This window comes from Phaethon aethereus (genome assembly GCF_964289735.1).
Source record: "Phaethon aethereus genome assembly, chromosome: 11".
NCBI classification, from domain to species: domain Eukaryota; kingdom Metazoa; phylum Chordata; class Aves; order Phaethontiformes; family Phaethontidae; genus Phaethon; species Phaethon aethereus.
Genome location: NC_138587.1, coordinates 10789404 through 10809157, shown reverse-complemented (window position 1 = coordinate 10809157; position 19754 = coordinate 10789404). Strand labels below are relative to the sequence as shown.

The 19754-nt window shown below is 44.1% G+C and overlaps 1 protein-coding gene across 1 annotated transcript; it reads right to left on the bottom strand.

Moving 5' to 3' along the window:
• Positions 1-2071: 2071 nt before the first annotated feature.
• On the bottom strand, positions 2072-19379 carry ACOX2 (acyl-CoA oxidase 2; the record flags this gene model as incomplete). The annotated part of the gene is made up of 14 exons (XM_082004396.1): positions 18947-19379; positions 17598-17760; positions 15085-15236; positions 14472-14579; positions 13639-13758; positions 13058-13173; positions 12483-12655; positions 11203-11365; positions 10332-10522; positions 9030-9191; positions 7925-8030; positions 4898-5115; positions 3062-3194; positions 2072-2134 (listed from the first exon to the last, which is right to left on the bottom strand). Exons 1-14 carry the CDS (start codon positions 19104-19106, stop codon positions 2072-2074), a joined length of 2028 nt encoding a protein of 675 aa, XP_081860522.1. The 5' UTR covers positions 19107-19379.
• Between the last annotated feature and the right edge of the window lie 375 nt (positions 19380-19754).

Genomic DNA, 19754 nt, shown 5'->3' with positions numbered 1-19754 from the left:
GGAGCAAGAAACAAACAGAATTTAAGATGCAGTTGGGGAAAAGCTGCTATCATGTAGACTAATTTAGTTTCTAAATCAATAAACAGTATTGTAATATTCTAGGAAAACAAATCCCACCCTTTAAAAGTACTTGATAAGTACAGTTTCTTACAGTTATGACAACTGTTTCTTTCTATGCATATAAATCAAGCAACCAAATATTACCTGTAGCCATGGAAATATGATTAGAAATATTTATATTGGATTCTAAATGCAAAATGTCCCTGTGGTAGAGTTCATATTTTTAATGCCTGGTGCAATATTATTCCCAAGTGTAATGCCTGCCAGCAAGAAGCTAATAAAAATGTGAAATACAGAGTACTGTCTTGTAATTTTTCTTTTGTCTTCTAGAATGCTGATAGTTAAACCTGAAACCCAATCAAACCCTGTTTTTTCCATGCTGTAGAGTGGTTCATATGCTCTGGTAGGGCTCCGTTCTCCTCCATTACTGGAGTAGTTTTGTTCCTTTTTATGTTAATCAGTTGATTCAGCTGTCCTCATTACAGAAAAAGCTTGTGTTTTGAAAACTGCATTATGACTAACAGAAGGATGGCAAGTATTTGTACCGGCCAAAGGGAGAGGGATGGAGGGAACACAGAGCCTAAATACTTGTAGCCGCTAAGTAGCGTTATCTGGTTTGTCAGTGACTTATCTAGTGACTTTGCATACATAACTTTAACTGTAGAGTGCCATTTCTGATGATGATCAAGTCAAGGCACTCAAGTTCTGTGGTTTTACTCAATTTTGATTAGCCATTTCTACTTATCTTGGGCCCTTTGTCATAGTTATTAATAGACTTTCTGGTTATGCTCTAACTTGAATGCAGTTGGGAGTAGGAGAGCTGATTGATAGCTGTTCTGATGAATGGCTCATGTTCTTCTGTGAAGTTCTTGTCACAAGTGTTCTTCACCCCAGCTGCTTTGCTCCCTGTGCTGTGTGGACCACAGCTCTTTGGGGATGTAAGAGGGGTCTGGGTTTCTATGGTAGCTGCTGGTTCTTGAAGGCGGGAGCTTTCCATCCCATCTCACGCAGAAGGCCTGTCTCAGGGGTGTATTTGTCATACTTTGTCCCCCCCTCTTCATACATTGTAGGGGTTTTGACTTTTGTAATAAGAGGCAGCAAGAGCTTTATTCTTCCTATAAGGGGGGAAAGAAAAGCTGAACTGATGAAACTCAAGAAAAGTGCTCGTTTCCTTCCCACAACACACGGTAAGAAGTATCTGTGTTAACTGGCATTGAATTATAATTACAAGATGTTCTTTGCAACACTGCATTTACTAGCAAATTAATGACTGGCCTGGATCAGCTTGCCCTTTTCATAATTATAAAGTATAATAATTAGAGAAGCAGTATTCCAAATAATAGAGTTTATTTGAGCCCAAGATTTATAGGATGACAGTAGGAATGGCTCTGTTAATGGGAAAGTAAATTCTGCAGACTGGAGTTGGCATCAGCTTTGTCTGAATCTTCATTAGCCAGGAATACTCCACTGCTGAGCAAGTTAAGAGCTATTTTAATTGTCCAAAGATGTACTTTCTAATATACTTCTTTATCTAAGAGGACGAGTTGTTCCTAGAAACCAAGGACCATAATTTTACTTTCCTTGGGTTTTTCATTGAAGTGTTTTGGGGTTGGGTTTTTTTTTTGTGAAGGTACTGTACAATTATAATACCCTGGAGGGGGAGCTCATAATGTGGTTTGTTTTTTTTTTTTTTCTTAATCATCATATAGTGGATTTAGAAAAAGAATAAGAAAGCCAAATGGCATAGTTTTGATGCTATCAGGAGACTTCAAGTTGGAAAACAGCAAACCCTAGACTATTTCTGAGTTGATTTCCTCACAGCAGTGGGTACCACTCAGCATTGTTTGGCTTCTGTCTGATTAAATGCTGGCTACGAATCTTGTTTCTACTTGTTGCAACTGCAAGTAAGCAACTGATTATTAATTCTGATTAGTCATTACTGATGCTTCATAAGTGTACCGCTGCACAAAGAACAAGAGGAAACGTGTGGCCTTCACTTAGATCATGATCTTCATAATTTCGATAGTGTATTGTGAAGAAGTGGCTTCAAATACCTCTCATAGGCTGGGCTCATCTGTTCAGGAAGAGAATGTGGAAAGGAATTGATGGTAATTAAGGAGAAGGAAAAGGTTATAATTTTTTTCTTAAGAATGATCTCTGAAATACAGAAATCTATTTAAAAAAACCTAAACAACCAACTAGCTACTTCAGCTATGTGTAAGATCTTTTTCCCTATAGTATGTCCTGTCCTTCATAACCAGTACACAATACTCATCCTGAATGGGATGGCATACTATTTAACTTCAAAAAATATGCTTGAACTTGAATGTTTGCTGAAGGCAAATTTTATGTTCAGCTGTAGAATTTCAAAGGGTTGCTGATTACCACAGTAAAAATCTCACTTGAGGCAAAATTAGTTTTCAAACAGAGCAATAGCTATTTGCATCGTGCAGAATTTTACATTGCTTCACAACACGGATGAATTAAGAAGTGAAAGTAAAGTGCTAAAGACCAGGAAGGATGAAATTGCCTTGTTTAACATTTATACTTTTTCTGGTTAAACAGTATTTAAAAAAAATGTAAGTATTGCACTGGTAAAAGTACCAGTGAATGGAAAATACCCTGCAATTAGTGGCTCTTGCAGCCATCTAGTGTTGTTCTGTAACACGTAAACAGATTTCTGTTTTACCTTATTTTGTACAATGTTACCTCAGCGATACAAGCTTAAAAGCCAGAACCATGTTGGTGGCACACGACAGTCCAGCTCCCTGGTACAAGCTGTATTACTCTGGGTGCTGTAATTCATCATTAGGTTAAATGTCTGAGCTAAGACTATAGGTGGCAAAATTGGAGTATCACAGGTTGTGCAGAGTGAGATACTAGGAATTAAAGGCTGTTATTCCACTCTACTTTTATCTGTATTGCTCTTATTAAAAGAAAAGCAAATAAATTCTGCTGTGGCTAATGCAGAAGTTGCCTGGCTGTAGTCCAGCATCCATACCTGCTTGTTGGTCGGTGACTTCTGAGCCCACTCATAAAGCCGTTGGTAAACCTGTCCGTCATAACTGCCAAGTGCAGAATTCAAGCTCTTATCTGTGAAGTCAAAAGCGTCCACTAGTGGAACAGCGTCCTTCCTACGGAGCAGATGAGCAACATTCATATTACTGAAGCAGGTATTGCTTTGTAAGGGAGGAAAGTAAGTCAAAGGTAAACATGAAAGTCAGTTGTTGAGGTTCCTCAGTCTAAAATACGTGTGCCAGTTTTCCCCTTGCCTTCACCATGGGGAAAATCCTGCTTGTTTTGATTCCTCAGAGGTGTGTTCTACTAACACCCCGAGTTGTCTGTATTGTTGAATGGGTATTTGCAGGGTTTTGTAATCACCTGGGGCCTGTCCTTAATTCACTAATTTAGGACTCAATCTCATGTCAGATGTTTTCTTAGCAGACTCTGCCAGTTCTTGCTTTTGCTCTTTGTCATTTTGTTTTGTTGTTCTTACGCTGTATGTGTTTATCTTACAAAATGAAATAAGGTTGCTGCTAGATTGATGTGAAGGGCTTTGCTGATCTCCAGCCTTCAACTACTCTTAAGTATTTCTCTTACCTTATCAGGAGGTGTGAAGGCCTTCTACTCTTTGTGTCTGTAAGAACAAAGTGACTCTGAGCTGCTCCAGGGGCCAATCTGACAGCAGGCAGCCAGAGGAGAGCATAAGGGCAGGTATATAAGGACAGCACCTTCTCTTAAGCAGGAGATGGTTTCTTTTTGCTCATGCTCCCATCGTCCTGGGTGTCGGAAGTTGTGCTGCCTGTGCCCTGCACCTGAGGTACAGGGTTGCAAAGTGCTTTGCTCAAAGTGGTTTGCATCTACCAGTTGTTTGGGGGTTTGGGAAAGGCTGGGTTTTGTTACAGACCGGGAAGTGTTTGTATCCTTTCTCCTAATTGTAAATAACTGACTCTAATTACCCAGGTAAATAGCCGCTCCATTCTTGAATCCTGTTAACAAGGCATGGACTGACACAGTGAAGTTGCAATGAATTCCTAACAACAGGTTAGACTTTTGAAAACATTGTTAAGCTTATCACCACTTGAATTCTGCAATCAGTTGTGAAAGTGCTTGCTGTTTGGCTCAGTCCTGTTCAGCTCTTGGTTATGGTCTATCCTTGTTTTTCTCCAGGTGGCTTAAGTAGAATTTTACATGCAGTAGCAACTCACTTCTCCGCACCATAAATTAATCTGTTCCCAACAAACAGCACTGAGTAGTGAAAGGTGAACCCTTTGTGAAAAAGCCTTTGTGAGGGTTGTGGTAAGTTAAAACCTTAGCGTATCTCAGAATTCACATAGTGATAAATGCTGTCGAGCAGATGCATCTGAACTAGCTGTAGGCAGGATTGTTTGGGTACCAGTTGCAACTCAGCCATGGCAACAGAGTGGGCTGTATTAGCTGTGGCTTAAACAGATTTTGCAGTCTACGATCGGTTGCTGTGGCTGCCTGTGGCTGCCTCCTGCCAGTGCTGCTCTGACTACGTATTTTCCTCCTTTTGCTCTGCTGCAAATGGTAGAAAGTGTTCAGGATTTCTTGATTTATAATTTAAGATTTCATGTTACAGAACTTTAAATTAGAGATTGCAGAGGAGCTGGACACTTAGGTCTCTTTTGCTGTGAAAACAAGCTCTGTGTAGATGTTTCAATAAATTTCCAGTGCTGTCAGGCAATGAAAATAAAAACTGAGTGAGGTGAATTGACTTTGGAGATATTGCTATAGGTACAGCAGCACCACTTTATATCTATCACAGGGACAAACTGGATAGCTGTGTATCTCCTCTCATACTAGAGCAGCTCACCGAATGACAGCCAGGAGGTCCAAGTATGATGCTGTGACCATGTCCATTTGAGCTCCAGATACGTATCCGTCATGCAGGAAGACTCCTGCATTCGAGAACATCCCATGTAATGCAAAGAGGTCACAAAGATGTTTCATAATCTTCTGGATGCCAGCCTTGGTCTCGAGTTTTTCCACAGTTTCCGCAAAGTTTTTCACAGTGATGTAGTGGCAGTGAGCCTGGAAAACAAATGCAATCAACAGTGAATGCACCTCAGAACACTTTTAGTATGCCAAGTGATTCAAATGTTCTTGCAAAGAATATAAACCCTTTTCATTTCCCTGGCACTTTTCCAGTCTGTATTCTTTGTTTTCTAGTTGACCAGGCCTTTTGCATTCATGTCTTACAGCAACAGTAGAGGAGAGAATTGAGGGTGTAAACACTCAACACTCTGCTATTTGGAAACTCTAGAAAACAGATTCAGAAATCATGGTAGTAACTTATTCTAAATATTTTTTATGAATACCCCAAAGAGTTTGTGTGATGGAAACACATTGGAATGTGCTTCTGTTGACCCCTAGCAAGTCAATCTTGGTTATACATCAACAGGAATTCTTTTGTTGAAGACCTTGGGCTCATGGTGTGCTGGGCTCAGTGTCTGTAGGGCTTCAGCTCTGAAGACATCTGTTGTCTCAGAAGAACAACCAAATTTGCCTCTCTTGCTTTTGTGGTTTTAAGTAAACTGATAATTTCTGAGTCGGACACCAGGAGAGTATCTAACTGCTGACTTACAGAAATAGCATCTGAGCTCCAGAGCAAATGAAGCAGGCTGACTCCACCTGTTCGTGGGGGTGACTCTTGTTATGCCGACATTACTGCGGGTCGTTGGTGGTGTTGGTATCTGCATGGATTTGCGCACCCAGTGTACAGTTCTCCACCCAGCTGTGGGTGTAAGCACGGCACACCTGCACTGCAGCTCTTCCTGCTAGCACGGTCAAGCAGCGTGGAGGCCAGCGTGGACTGCAGAGCCTGCCTGAGAAGCTGGGTGTCTACTCAAGCAATTAACCTGTGTGGAGTCTGCAGCAAAGCCATACCCAGTGTCTGAGCCACCCAGCTAAGAGCTGGCAGGCATCAGTTCATGTAGATGCCGTGCCAGTTATCTGGGTGAGTCTCCAGGGAAGATATGGCGTAAGAGGTAAATAACAGAAGTGCCCCAAGAAGGCAGCAGGCTATCAAGGCTTTAAAGTTATGGGGGAAACTCAAGGTTTTTGGGTGATTCTTCCTTTCCCTGAAGTATCGAAGAAACTTAGGGGGCCCAGATCCCATTTTCTGAAGAGACTAGCAGCACAATTGCCACTCACAATACCACAGCCAGCTTTCTGCATGTGTTAGGTTCTGAAGAAGTAGTTTATTTCCGACTAGTCCTGTGTCTAGGTTCTCCTCCTTGCTTCTCAGAGAGAGCTGGATTCCAGCTCCTCCTCTGACACGTGGTCTCCCCTGCTCTTCAGTCCAGAGACCTCAGCCACCTGTGTGGGTGGCTGGGTGCAGATGGGAATTGGCTTGTTCAGGTTTGTGTACAGGAAGCACTGGTCAGAGCTTTTTCCAGAGGTAATCTCAAATAGGAACATTTTGCTTCAGTTTCATTCCACTAAAAATATATTTACATTTAAACAATTATTGGGAAATTAATTTTTAAAAGTCACTTTGTTTATAGGAGTCTCCTTTACTTTTGAGGCAATTACACCATTTTTCCTGTTCTTTTCCAAGCTTACAGCAGTGAATACTTGCTGCTTCCACTAAATCTGTGTAATTAAAAATGGGGGGTGACATACAGCAGACAAGTCCTCACAAAAAAATGCTGCTGCTGTGATCAAGTCTTTGCTCCCTTGCTCAGTGAGTTCTTGTTTTGAAGGATTGTAACCCTGTTGACCATTATGAGCGGATCAACACTTCTGATGGTTTTGAAAGTTTTGAAAGGATCTTGGCTGTTGCTGAGAGAGTTTGACTCATCAAGGACTTCATCTAATTGACTGACTACAGTGAAATCACCGAGAGGGTATCACCACTGCTAGGTATGTGTAGGGTCAAATTTAAAAAATTGAATGAAGCTAAAATAAGCCACGGATCTTTCAAAATATTCCTTTCTTTGTTTTAGGAAGGAAGACCTTCACCATAACTGTAGAGGAATTGCACTTACTTGCATATGAAAAAAGTTTGTGTGCTTTTTGGTTTTTTTGGGTTTTTTTGGGTTTTTTTTGTTTTTTTGAGATACTGAAGCATCAGTGATTTTGGCTTTCATTAAAATTTAAGGCTTTTCTCTCCTCTTGCTTTCTTTTCTGCTTAGTTCTGTACTAACTCACTCCTGTTTTGGGGAACAAATGCTGCTGTCCTGATCCTACTTCAGCTGAAGGCATGCTGGTTGCCTGTGTAATTCATGTGAACTGGGAGTTGGTTTTGAATTTCTTATTAATTTGGCTTTGATTTGATTTTTCTTTCAGTAGTAATTAACATTGCACTTATCACTGCTTTTCGTTCTTTTCCCTGCAGTTATCCTTCCTTGTGAGAGCAGTAGTTGGAAGAACTATTAGGCATGTTTCACCCTTGCTGTGACTCCACCAGCTTTCAGGAGGGTGGCTTCGGGGAGGCTTTCCTCTGGGAGCCAGAGACACTGGATTCTTACAAAAAGAGAAGCACTAGGTGGAGGTGGTGGGTTCTTGTCGCAGGATATGGGAGGTCTGAATCTGCTAGTAGTGGCAGCATAACCATGTGATTTGTTTGGGGTTTTTTTTTCCTCCCTTTCATTTCTACTCCCTGTAATTTTTTTTCAACCTGGCCTATTCACATGGCAAATTCTTCAGATCATGAATTGCCTCTTACTACGGTTTTTCCACCATGCAGACCGCAGTGGTGCCCTGGTCTTTGTGATATATCCCTTAGATGCTAACAGAAAACAATAAACAGCGCTGAGACTTTAAGCTAATTATGCCGTTTCTGTTGCATATTGTATCGTAAAGACAAATATCAAATAAGCAAATAAATTTTGCTAACCTTTGCCGCCTGCGCCAGCTGCACTGTGCACTGGTTCCATGCGTCGTGCTTTTTGACTCCAGACTGAATCAGGTCCTGTAGTTTAGCTGCTGTGCTGCTTACGAGTCTGGAAAATTGCAAAAGCATGTTGCATATGAATACAGCAGCCCACAGGCACTCATTTCATACTCGTGTGTGAGTGAGTATGAAACGGCATGGCATTTCTGACACTTGAAGCTATCTACATTCAGTATGAGCAAACTTAGGTTATGCAAAATCTAAGTACAAACTGGGAGAAGCACCCAGACCACCCCAGTACTGAAGGATTTCTGCCTTCTCAGCTTCCAGGGTAGTTTACCAAGGGGCTTGCCGAGAGTTTTTATTGGGGGGTGTGTGTGTAAAGAGAGTTTGCAAAACAAAATAGAGCAGTGATAATATTGGACTGAAGTTACATTATATTTCTGCTTTTCTACACGGGGATCCAAATCCTGCTCCCATTGACACCAAAGCTTTCAGAAGAATGGCTCTGTTTTTACACTAATTTGAATGACAGCAGGGTTGTCTATATGTTTACCTGGTTTTCAGAGGTGATGTCTATATGGCCCTTAACTGTGCACATAATACTAATAGAGACCACTCACGATACCGTTCTTATTTGTGTTGAGTAGTTGAATGTGTAGTTGAAAGGCTACAGACAGAGTGAGAGGCTCTGTGTTTGCTGTGGTGTTAGTTGAAAACAAACATCAGTTTCACAGGTATGTGAAATTTTAACTTTCTGTATAGAATTGCACAGGGTCCAGTTGCCTAAAGGTTTTGCTGGATGGCAACTCAGTGTCGTGATCTGAGATTTATTTAAATAGTGCCATTAGCTAGGTATAGAATCAACGCTATGGAATATAGTTGTTGGGTAGCACGTGGCTTAAAAACTTCTGATGTTCTCAGTATGAAAGCTTCATATTGAACATTTGACATGGCTGTTTGACATTTTCTTGTTCAGGAGCAGATGGTGTGAGTTCTTGTGTAACTTATGTTATTTTATCTCCCTTTAAAGCAAGGAAGAAGCTGAGCTCTTAACACATTTCTGATGTCAAAGAGAGAACCCCCATCCCCCATCCTCTGTACTGACCTGACTGCCATGTGTTGATAGGCCTCAGTGTAAATATCTGGACGGAGAAAATCCAACTTGTTCTTGGCTGGACACTTCCCAGGTTGCACTGCAGCCAGATAAGTGACAGATGGTGGAACGGGCTGGCCAGCGCTGGCTGCCATGAAGCACTTAATCAGGAACCTGGGAAGAGGGTAATGGTCAGAGCAGGGTATGGTTGCGATCCCCACGCAGCAAATGGTCATGCAAAAAGTAAAGCGGGCTTGGGTGAGGAGCAGCAAGGTGTGACCCATCCATCAGTGGTCCAGAATGGACTCGAGCAAGTAATAACCTTTTGTTTTGCATATTATTCACGATAACCTGATCTGTGATGGGTCTCGGAGGTAGCCTGTCTACCGTATTTGATGCTACAGCAACATGTAGTGAGGAATTTTTAGGAAGAAACTTGCTGTGGCTATTAGCAGTCTCAGCAGCATGGTGAGTAGATACATTATCAACTTTGCAGCCTGAGTCTTAATGCTCTGAGAGCCTTAATGGTGGTTTTGGTCTCTGCGATCCCCAACACGTGGTTACGTTACATTAACAAACATGAGACCCTTTCTTGGAGCTAAATGTGTGTCCAAGGAGCATTCCCCACTCCTTTTTTCTTTTTTTTGGCACATTCTGCTATGACCTAGACTAACCAAATCTGGAAGTAAAAGGTTACAGCATTTCTCTTGACCTTGCAAGAAGAGGCAGTAGTGAGTGCAGAAGTTTGTGCATGCAAGCACAGAGCTATGTGGTAGCACCTCTGTTCCTGGGAAGTGTACTGGTTTTCTCCTTCAAGTAAAAAAGCATGTTGTTAAAAGTTCAAGCAGCTGTGGTTTCTTTCTCCTGTATTTCATCTACTCTGGATAATCACCAGTCTGTGTGCTTGGAGGAAACTGATGTCCTTGGCTTTGACTCATCTGCATTCAGTATCTGACAATTTTGCCTTCTCTTAATCAACCTCACTTTACCAATACGACGTTACATTGGTTGTTCAAAAAAATAAACCACAAAACTTGTATAGTAATGTTTTTGCTGTGCTACTAGGCGAAGAGGAAAAGGAGGTTATGCAGAACAGCACCTGCATACATCCCCAAACCAAAAATAGAAGAGAGAATCTGATTCCCACACACCTCCATGCCTGTTAGACAGAAGACATGAATAGTTTGTGTCCTGAGCTGTATTTTTAGAAGGTGCTGTAAGGAAGGAGTAGCTGGTTTTACTGGTTTTGGAGAAGTGGTAGAGGTTGAGTGAAGAAGGGGGCAGGATTTTAGATGAACAACTTTGAATTGTTACCTGGCAGTTTGCAGGAGCAAAATGGTGTTTTCCCCTTCATAAATACAAGAGGCAAGTATTTTCGTATACAAGGAAGGGAGTCCACTCAGCAAGGAGTAGCCGTGTCCCCCGCATGCCCGGAGGCAGATCTCCACTGCTGAAGTGCAGTACTGAGTAACCATGGCTTTAAACCCTGAAGAAAATGCATGGAGCTGTTTTAAAAAAAAAAAAAAAAAAAGGGCAGAGTGTTAATGGTGAAAGTGTTCTCAAGCAACCCTCACTAAGTTTCCTTTTTTAATTTTGTGAAATTTCTGGTCATGAAGTCCTTGTCAGATCCTCCTTTGCGTGCTGGTGTAGCACCCAGCTCCTGGAACCTGGCCTTCAGTTTCTGCCTGGGATGCTGCGCACCCTCGCGCTGGGCACGCTATGGTCAGTTTATGCATTTTTGGGTTTCTCTCAACCAGCAGTGGCTTTGGCAGTCCTTGTTCAGAGTGTGCTTTCACTTCAGGCTTCCAGTTGCAAAACTTTTTTCTGTCTAAAAAGTTGCATTTTTGGTTTTGGCTCAGAAGTGAGTATTTGCATGTGCATTTGTAGATGGAGTTGTGAAATAACGCTTTGCGCCACCGGCTTCTTGGAACAAGGTTTTTATCAAATGGACATGCTTTTCAAGGACTTTTCACTCTGCAATAGTTTCCAAAGCCAAAAATTTGGGGCAGTAAAGCAAATGCTATTGCTGACTGGTTGTGGACCTAGGAGAAGCCATTTGATCTTTTAGTGCTTCCTCTTTCTCCAGTTATCTAGTGATGAGAGGAATGCTTGCCCAGTTTGCTAAATTACTTTGAGATTTAGAGATGAGAAATGCAGTGTAAGAGCAAATCCTGCTGCAGCTCACCTCCGGCAGCATATCAAAGTTCTTCCTCTGGATCTCTTGGTAGCCCCTGTTGAATAGGTCCTGCAGGTAGTCGTTGATGAAATGAAAGGCATAGGTTGCTGCCAATGGGGGCAGTAATTTCTCTTGCTGGGTCTGGTAGTCAAGGATTTTTGCTTCTTGTTCCCTGTTGGAAGACGGCTGATGAAGTAGGGAAAGCGTGAACAGAGGCGTAGCTACTGTTAGTTTACCTATGCCATAATGAAAAATGGCATTTTTTGTTACCAACAAGCAGTATGGGAACCGGACTGAGACGATGTCATGGCAGCAAATCTGCCCAGCTTGCTAAGCTGTTAGAGAAACAAGCCCAACTAGGAAAAAAGTGATTTTTCTGCTGTGTTGGTCAACCAGCCTGACAGAGTAAAAAAGGCTGCAACGTGTGATCGGTCAGTATGGAGGGGGAACAGAGGCTGTGGGAGAGGATGAAGCCTTCAAGGACAGCAAGTTATTAGATCTTATAGGGGAGGCGGTGGCACTGGACCCTGAAAAACTCTTGGTTTTCAAACTGGACCTTGTGGCCCTGCGTGTACATAGGTTTCTCTGAAAATATTTGAGTCTGAATTATTTTAAGCTTTACAAGCTTTTTTTGGATGTTCTTTACCACTTTTGCTGTGATTAGTACACTTAGGACTTCAAATGATGGAACTGATTATTACAATAGTTCAGCCTGCTGTGCTCTTGTGTTTGGTTTACGTTTGAACCAAACCACGTTCTCATTAGAATCTTCTTGCTTTTGAAAGGAGATTTAAGTGGAAATTTTTGAAATCCATTCTAATGAAAAAAATCTATTTAAAGACTACAGGGATTCTTACCAAACTAATAAAATTCAGTGTTGTGAAGGGTGGATATTGGAATTGTGGATGTTGGAAGGTATTTTAATGGCATGTCCACTAGTAGGATGCTATGGAATAAGAATTCAGCAGCTTGTCTGCTTTGTCTGGATTCTGCTGAGTTATAGGATTACAACGGAAGGCCAGTTATAAGAAAACTAAGTTGCCTGTGTGGACCACTGAGCTATTCAAACTATGGAACTTATTTCAGAAAGAACTGTAAACGTTCTCTTGTACTTTGACTGAAGCTCATTAATGTCAATAATGGGGAAGCATGTTTGTAATACCCTATCTGGGCTAGGAAATAAGCCAGTGATGTGCTGAAAGATAAAGTGAAAAGTAGAAATACAGACTGGTCTGGGGGATGATGGTGTATGGTCCCCTTCCCACCGCTGCGGACTTGCGTGTCATTACCCAGGCTTTAACTTGGACTGCCGGCGAACCACAGAGTATCGGATGGCAATGGTGCAAGCTTTCATTAGAGGTATGATAACTTCGTCTGAAATGAGGGAGATGCGCACTGTAGTCATCGTGAAATAATTAATCTTCTGTGACCCCCGTCTTACATAGGTGCCATCTGGTTGAACCTAAAGAGAGGATGTTAGATGCCACCTTCTTCAATACTTCAATACTAGGACAGTTGTGTAATCTCTACGCATAGGCTAAAATGGACATCAAAATCCTTCATTGAATGCAAAACTAAATATTTTTATGTATGATGGGTGAAACATATCCATTTGAAGAGAAACTCTTACTGCTTCTGGCTCAGATAATCTCTCCCTGCATCGTGATTCCCTACCCCTGAATGTGGAATTCCTGACACTGAGTTTCATTCATGATTCAGGTAATTCTGCCCTTGATAAAACCGCAGAGACTTGCAGACACCTCAAAGGAAGATTTTTTTTGTCCTAAATTTAGGCAGGTCCCTGTTGTCTCTGCTGTGCAGTGAGAGTCTGACGGGCGCGTCTGTGCTGTGAGTCTGTACGTACCTCACAAAACTTGTTCAGCATGTTCTCCCTGGGGACGCGCACGTTCTGCAGCATGAGGTAGCCGTTGTCAATGTGCTCAAAATTCATTTTGGGACCAATGTCTCCTGCAATTATGCCTGCAGTGAGAGAAAACATGGCCTGCTTACTTCCACTTGAACTTTTTTTTCTTTCCATTTTGCAGCAGGCTGGGGATCTCAAAGGAAGGATGCATCCAGCTGTGCTGCTTCCCCAGCTTGGGTGATCTTTCCTGACAGATGAAACAGGCATTTGAATGCCTCATGGTTTGTCTGTGATCCACCTGTTATGGGCATTGGCTGGGGTCAGAACTGAGGTGCTAATGTAGAGGTGATCAGAGCAGCCTGGGCTTCTGGTTGAGAAGAGGGCTTAGGATGCAATAAATCTTCATTTAGATTAAAAGGTTGGGGTTAATTATCGCTATGCCTTTGGTATCTGCCTTGGTTTGGTTTTGGCAGTTACAACTCTTTGTGCTCACTCTCCCTTAGTCCAATGTTTTAGAAAACATTTAAGGGCAAAATAGGCAGAGGACCTCTGCAAGTGCTGTGATGTCTGGAATCACTTACCTGGGCAGAGTGAATGGTCCTGAAGGCTGCGTATCTGCACAATGAAGGGATGCACGCCGTAGCACTTCTCATGGATGTACAGCTGAGCAAAGGCCACTGTGTGGGTTGCTGACCTTCCCACTAGAGAAACAAAACAGCCCCATTCCCTTAAGACAAGGTAACAACACTTCCACAGTTAAGAGCAGTCAGTGCTAATTGTGTGTTAGGTCTCACTAACATATGGGTCAGGGTAGGTGTGATGCACAGATGCTGGAAGCTGCAGATTTCCTAAATCTGTGTTCTGATCCTGCTCTTGGCTCTTGGAAGCTGCATTGTCCTTGCCTCTGTCACTGCCCGTGAGGCTTGGATGAAGAGTTTGCATCAGCAGATGATAACAAATAAGTAGTTAAAGTTCATGCAGTGCTGAGAGAGTGGGAAGTGCTGTGGCTGTTAGAGCAACTCCAGTTACTTTCTGTGAAATACTTTCCTGAAGGGAGCCCTGAATTTCACACTTGAATCCTTTATGCTGATCCTTTATGCTGATGACCACCCTGCAGTTTTTGGTTGTCTCAGTGTTATTTACAAAGAAGAGAAGACTGATTCCTGCAGAGGCAGGAGTTTCCCTGAGCGAAGTTCTCCAGCCCTACCACCTAAGGGCTTTTGACAGACAATAGTGGCTCCCTTCTGGCCTTTGAACTTGTACAAAACCCTTTGGCCTCTTACTTGCCTCTTGGTGTGTGTATCTTTTACTCTGCTAGCACCTGGGACCTGAAACACAGAGCTTGAGCAGGGCACGCTGAGTAACTGAAGGAGGCAAATGAGGAAAACCAAAATATTGTGTGTGTGGTACTTACTGTCTCCAGGCCACCACTTCATGGCAGAGATCTTTGGTGTGTTCAGTATAAACTCCTGTGTAGTGGTATCAAAGACTGCTGTTGTTTCCAAACCCTGAAGATAAGTTCCTTTAAAAAAAAAAAAAATCTCCTAGTTTATCACAAGGATGGAGAGAGTGGAAGATCCCTGGAGGCTGGTGTGGGTATCACCAGGGTTTTGTGGTTTACCCTCCTGATGAGAATCATGGGATGATGCTCCTAGCGATCCCACACCACCTCCTGCAAAGATCTCTTGAGCCACATGGTACTCGGGCAAGCTACCTGGTTCATGGTGACAACCATCAGCTTGGGCAAGCTGCCTGGCTGATCCCCTCCACCGACGGTGATTGCCTGGTATCTAACCAGGAGCTTTGATCCTCTTGTTATTTCTTCTACATTGACAAAACCAAAGCCAGCACATCTCTAGCTTGCAGAGGAACGCTAAGGACATCAATGTCTAACACGCAGGTGGCATCTCCCCCACCAGCCACCCCTGCCCCAGTGAAGCATGGACAGCTTGAACTCGAATTGCCCCAAGAATCTGGGCCAGAGCCTTTTGTCCTATGGAAACGCTGCGTTTTCTTTGCAGCCTTACCATGCCCCAGTTCAGTCTGGGCGTAGCTTCCAATGAGCCGAAACTGCGTTGCGAGAGGAATCCATTTGGCGACCTGCTTGTCAGAGCCCAGCACCGAAATACTTCTCATGAAGATGCGGTGAAGGAGAAACGCAACGTCTCCTGACAGTGCCCTGTGGAAAAGGCACAAAGGGGTACTTTTACATGATGAAGTGCCAGGGATGCGATGAATGAGGCAGTGACATTGCAGCGGTTACCAGACAGTACCACCTGCTGCCTTTTGATTTCTGCTTTGTCATACCTTACCCAACATCCAGCATCAACACAGTATTGCAGGAGAAGTGCTCTTCCTAGCTGCTTATATTCCTTCTTTCGTAACATAGTTCGCTTAAATATTGCTAGCTTGTTATTTCACTTGCTCTTGGAGGAATTATCTGTTCTGAGTAGCAGATGCTGAACTCCTAAAAACACAGCCCAGCTTCAAAGCTTCTGTGGCTCTGATGGCTTGTGAGCCCTTTGTATTGTTATTTTACTTAATTTGATTTTTTTTCCTGATTATTTAAGTCACATTTTAAAGCTGAGATAAAAAAGCCCCACCACCATACCCTAAAACCCCCAAGGCCTGGCAATGTACTGTGGGGCATGTTAGATTGAATTGCATCTGTAGGCAAGGATTTCCTGAACATTCCTGTTCTGGGGAAATACCTTGGTACGTTGGATTTGTTGCTGTACTATTCCCTGGGTGGCTGCTGTCAGTGAACAATACTGGGGTTCATGGAGACTTGGCCTGACTTGAGATGTTTTTTTCTTGTGGAAAAATTCAAATACATCCTTGTAACACCTGGTTTATTGTCCGGTCAGATCCTTCACTATTGCCAGCTGATAGGGCTCCATACATCCTAAAAACCACTATTCCAGAAGCTGAGTTAGGGAACTTGTGTACAGTAATTTCCATAGTGCAAATCAGAAGCTCATTTGTTTCAATTTTTTTTTTTTTGGGGGGGGGGGTGTGTGTGCCAGAAATCCTAAGAAAAATGTGAGTAATATAGTCCCTCTTCCTGGCATTCCTCAGAATATGGTTGAATCACCTGACAGATGTAAGTACATGTGCTCTGACACCTAAAACTAAGTGGCTCTGCTGTTCTCAGGAGCTTGTATGGCTGTTAGCACATTGCTTCACTGCAGTGCTCTAGTGAGCATCTCATTCTAGATAGGTACCTTTTATCGTTAACAAATGACCGTGCCCTTCCTTCTATACTGGCCCTGAGAGAGAATCAGTCACGTTGAGAAAGTAGGGGGGGAAATATGAATAAAGAAGTTAAAGGGAAATTGCTTTGATTAACAAAAAAAGGCTTAATGAACCCTTGGCAGCCCATCCAGAAATAGCGTTACTTCAACTGCGATTTAGAAAAGCTGGCTTCTAAACGTGTGCAAGTGATTGGCCGTGCCTGGCACCAGGAGGCACCCGGGCTCTGTCAGGAAGAGCTGGGTGCCCAGCCGGTGGTTCCTCAGCCAAGAGCTCTCCTGCCAGGCAGGCTGGGCTCTTGATCCAGCAAAACGGCGAAGCCCTGGGTGTCAGGGGCCCTGATAAAAGCAAGCCTCGGGGGGAGAGAAGGTTGAGTTTTGTCAGGTTTTTAAAATCTGCTGGGATTTTTTTTTTTTTTTTTTTTTTTTTGCTTCTGAGGGAGGAGTGGAGAGCTGCTTTTTACTGGGAATATAATGATCAGGTCCAAGAGCTCTTGATGGAAGATTTCCCCCTTTATCAGACCTGCTCGCTGTAGGCGGTGAGGAGCTTAGCTTAGCATAAAAAATGATAATCTTTCGTATGATGAAATATTGGAAAGTAACTTTGAGTGTCAGCGGTGATTTGTAAGGTGCAGGTATTGCCCTTTTGAATGATGCTTTGAACTTGCACCTTCTTACTGGGTATGTAACCCCACCAAACAGTGTGCACTGTTCTTTTATTTACAATGGGGCAAAGAAGGAGGGGCAAGCAATTAAAATGTGGAGCTCAACCCCATACAAAGTGTTAAGACTGTTTTTTAAGGAAAGGATTGTAAAAATTATTTTACTCCATTTACCTACAAACTAAGTTTTTGTTTTGTTTTTAATACAGTATGGCTTTTCTGGATAGAGAAAATGTCATTTTTAATTTATCTGGAAGTCACTAACATAACTGAAAGAGCACCACATCCAATGCTAATTATACATTTAAAAGTGTCTGAGGGGTGGTATGAGATCTGTAGCACAGGTAAGGAGCTTGCTGAAGTGGAATTACCATGTTGGGGATGTGAACTGCTGTGATCTATCACGCTGTACCTGTGTGCTGCTCTTTGAGAAGTTCCCTGCCGTGTATCACCATTTTCCCTTTTCCCGAGCGTGCTGCTAAAGTAAAAACCGGCAGCACATTTCTATCAAAACCTCATCTGTCACCTGTTGGCCTCTCCCAGCCTTTGCTAAAGCTGATTCTTGTTGGCACACAAAACTTTTAACAAACAATGAGTTGTACATTTAAAAAAGTAAATAAAAATCACCTGTAAATGTACTTAAATTCAGGCCCGCTCTCAGTCCATCCCATCTCATGCATCTTTTTCTGCAGGTGAACAGCTTTTCTGACCGCTGCTTCGTACCTCTCATTCTGGCTCTGGAAGTACTGGTTTTCTCTGCTAAATACAGGGTCACATTCGATAGCTTCGACTGCAAAGCAACACGGAGGAGTTGGTTCTCTGGGGGCCGGAGAGGTGTGGGCAGCACCGAGCCCTGCTCGGGAGGAGCGGGCAGGGCTGGGATGGTGCCGAGGCCATGACTTTTTAGGGAGACGGCAGGTTTTGTTTTGCCAGTGCTGGCTCTGATGGCTGCCAGGCCTAATGCTGCAAAGCAGTGGGTTTGGGGAAGGAGAACGGGGGGAACCGAGTGGGCCTGCGAGAGGGGTCTGTTGGGTGGAAACAGTGTCCCTGCAGGGTAAGGCCCCGTCCCAGGTCAAGGTGTCAGAGGTGGCTTTGTGCCTCAGGCAGAAGATGCCATGGATCCCTCTGTTCCCGGGCTGTGAGGGCAGCAAGAGCTGGCGGCAGCCGGGTTTTGCCCAGAGTACAGATAATGGCTGGAGCTGCCGGGCGTTCTGCTCAGCACCGGCGCTTCGGCTTGGGACTTTAGCAGCCCTTGGCAGTGTTGTGAAGCAACTCTTGGGTTTGCTTTTTCTGCATCAGCCTGAACATTCCCACTGCTCCTTTTTTGCCTTGAAACCTTTGAGTCTATCCAGGTTTTACTGAACTCCAGTTGCACCATAAAGCGTGCGATCCCAGTGGCCTGTGCCGTTTTTGTTTGATAAGGGTATAATATGGATGTAGTTACAGAGACAAAAGAGACCTTTTTCTTTTTTTCTCTGTTCCTTCTGAGCACACAGTTGTTTTTCGGCACACCCATCATGAGAGCAGCTCGGCCTGGCTGAGCCAACCCACATGAGGAGGAGTTCCCTACCCGGATGAGCCTGATGGAGGGTCATGGGCCGCGGTTCAGGCATGGCATGCATTGCTGCGCAGCCGTGCTAGCGCCCGCACGCATCCCCCTCGCACAGAGACGCTCGCCAGCGTGACCCTCGGTCCTTGCAGTATTCCAGTTCAACCAGTCTTGACAGAGATACTGGGCGTGGGAGCAAGGAAGGGGAAAAGCTTCAGACAGCGGGAGTGGCTGCAGAGGAGTGGTGTTGATTTACACTAAAAGGGGAATCCATCTCCACGCTCCTGCTTTTCTAAAAAAGAGACGGGCGATAAGCAAATACCTGGGAGCACAAAGCCCACCGTGCTGCAGAGGAGGAGCAGAAGCAGCAGGGCCCTGGGCGTCTCTGTACCAGCCCGCAGCCGGGGGCCTCGCAAGGCTCACTCACCCACTGCCCTCCGTATCCGCGTGTGCTCCGCGCCGCCGTCCAGCTGGGCCGTGAGCTTTTCCACGCTGAAGGAGGCTGTTTGCCTCTCACCGGCGAGGTCGGGATTCACGCCGCCGAGGACCGAGCCCTTCGAGTACTTGCCGGTCTCCAGCAGAGCCATTCTTGGAGGCTGAGCTGCTCTGGGAAGGGATGGGGCTCGTCAGGTGCTGGCACCCCTGCGGTGGGTGGCTGATGGAGGTGCGGGGCGCAGCAAGGAGCGGGTTCAGTAGGTTGGTCAAGGTGCTGTACCGACAGAGGCAGCCTGGAGCGCGGCTCCCTGAGCTGTGGGCACAGCTTTCGCAGGGCACTCTGCTGAGCAAAATAGGTGTAGGAGCGTACTTTGTACACAAATAGGCACCTTTCCATGTTAGTTTAAAAAAACACCTGAACAAACAGGGGTTGCGTGAATATTTAGGCACTGTCTTGTCCTCTTTGCAATGATACGGTGAATGAAAATTTAAGGCACTTTTAAGAGCTCAAAATGCTGGCTTTACGTTTTTTTCTTCTTTTTTTTAAAGGTAAACATCTTTTTCTTTCACCAGTCTGTCCCGAGTATTTTACGAGAAGTCACTGCTGGAATGTCTCACAACTATGTGTTAATGTTTAGGGGGGTTTCTGGCCCTGGCCCGTCCCCAGCCCCGCGCCGGGCGCTGCTGCCTAGCTCACGGACGCCTGCTAAGAGGCTTCCGGCCCTGCGCTCGCTGGCGCTGGCAGCTCTTCCCATGCTGCTTCCCACCGGCCGTGGCTTCACATTAACTCCTAACCTCAT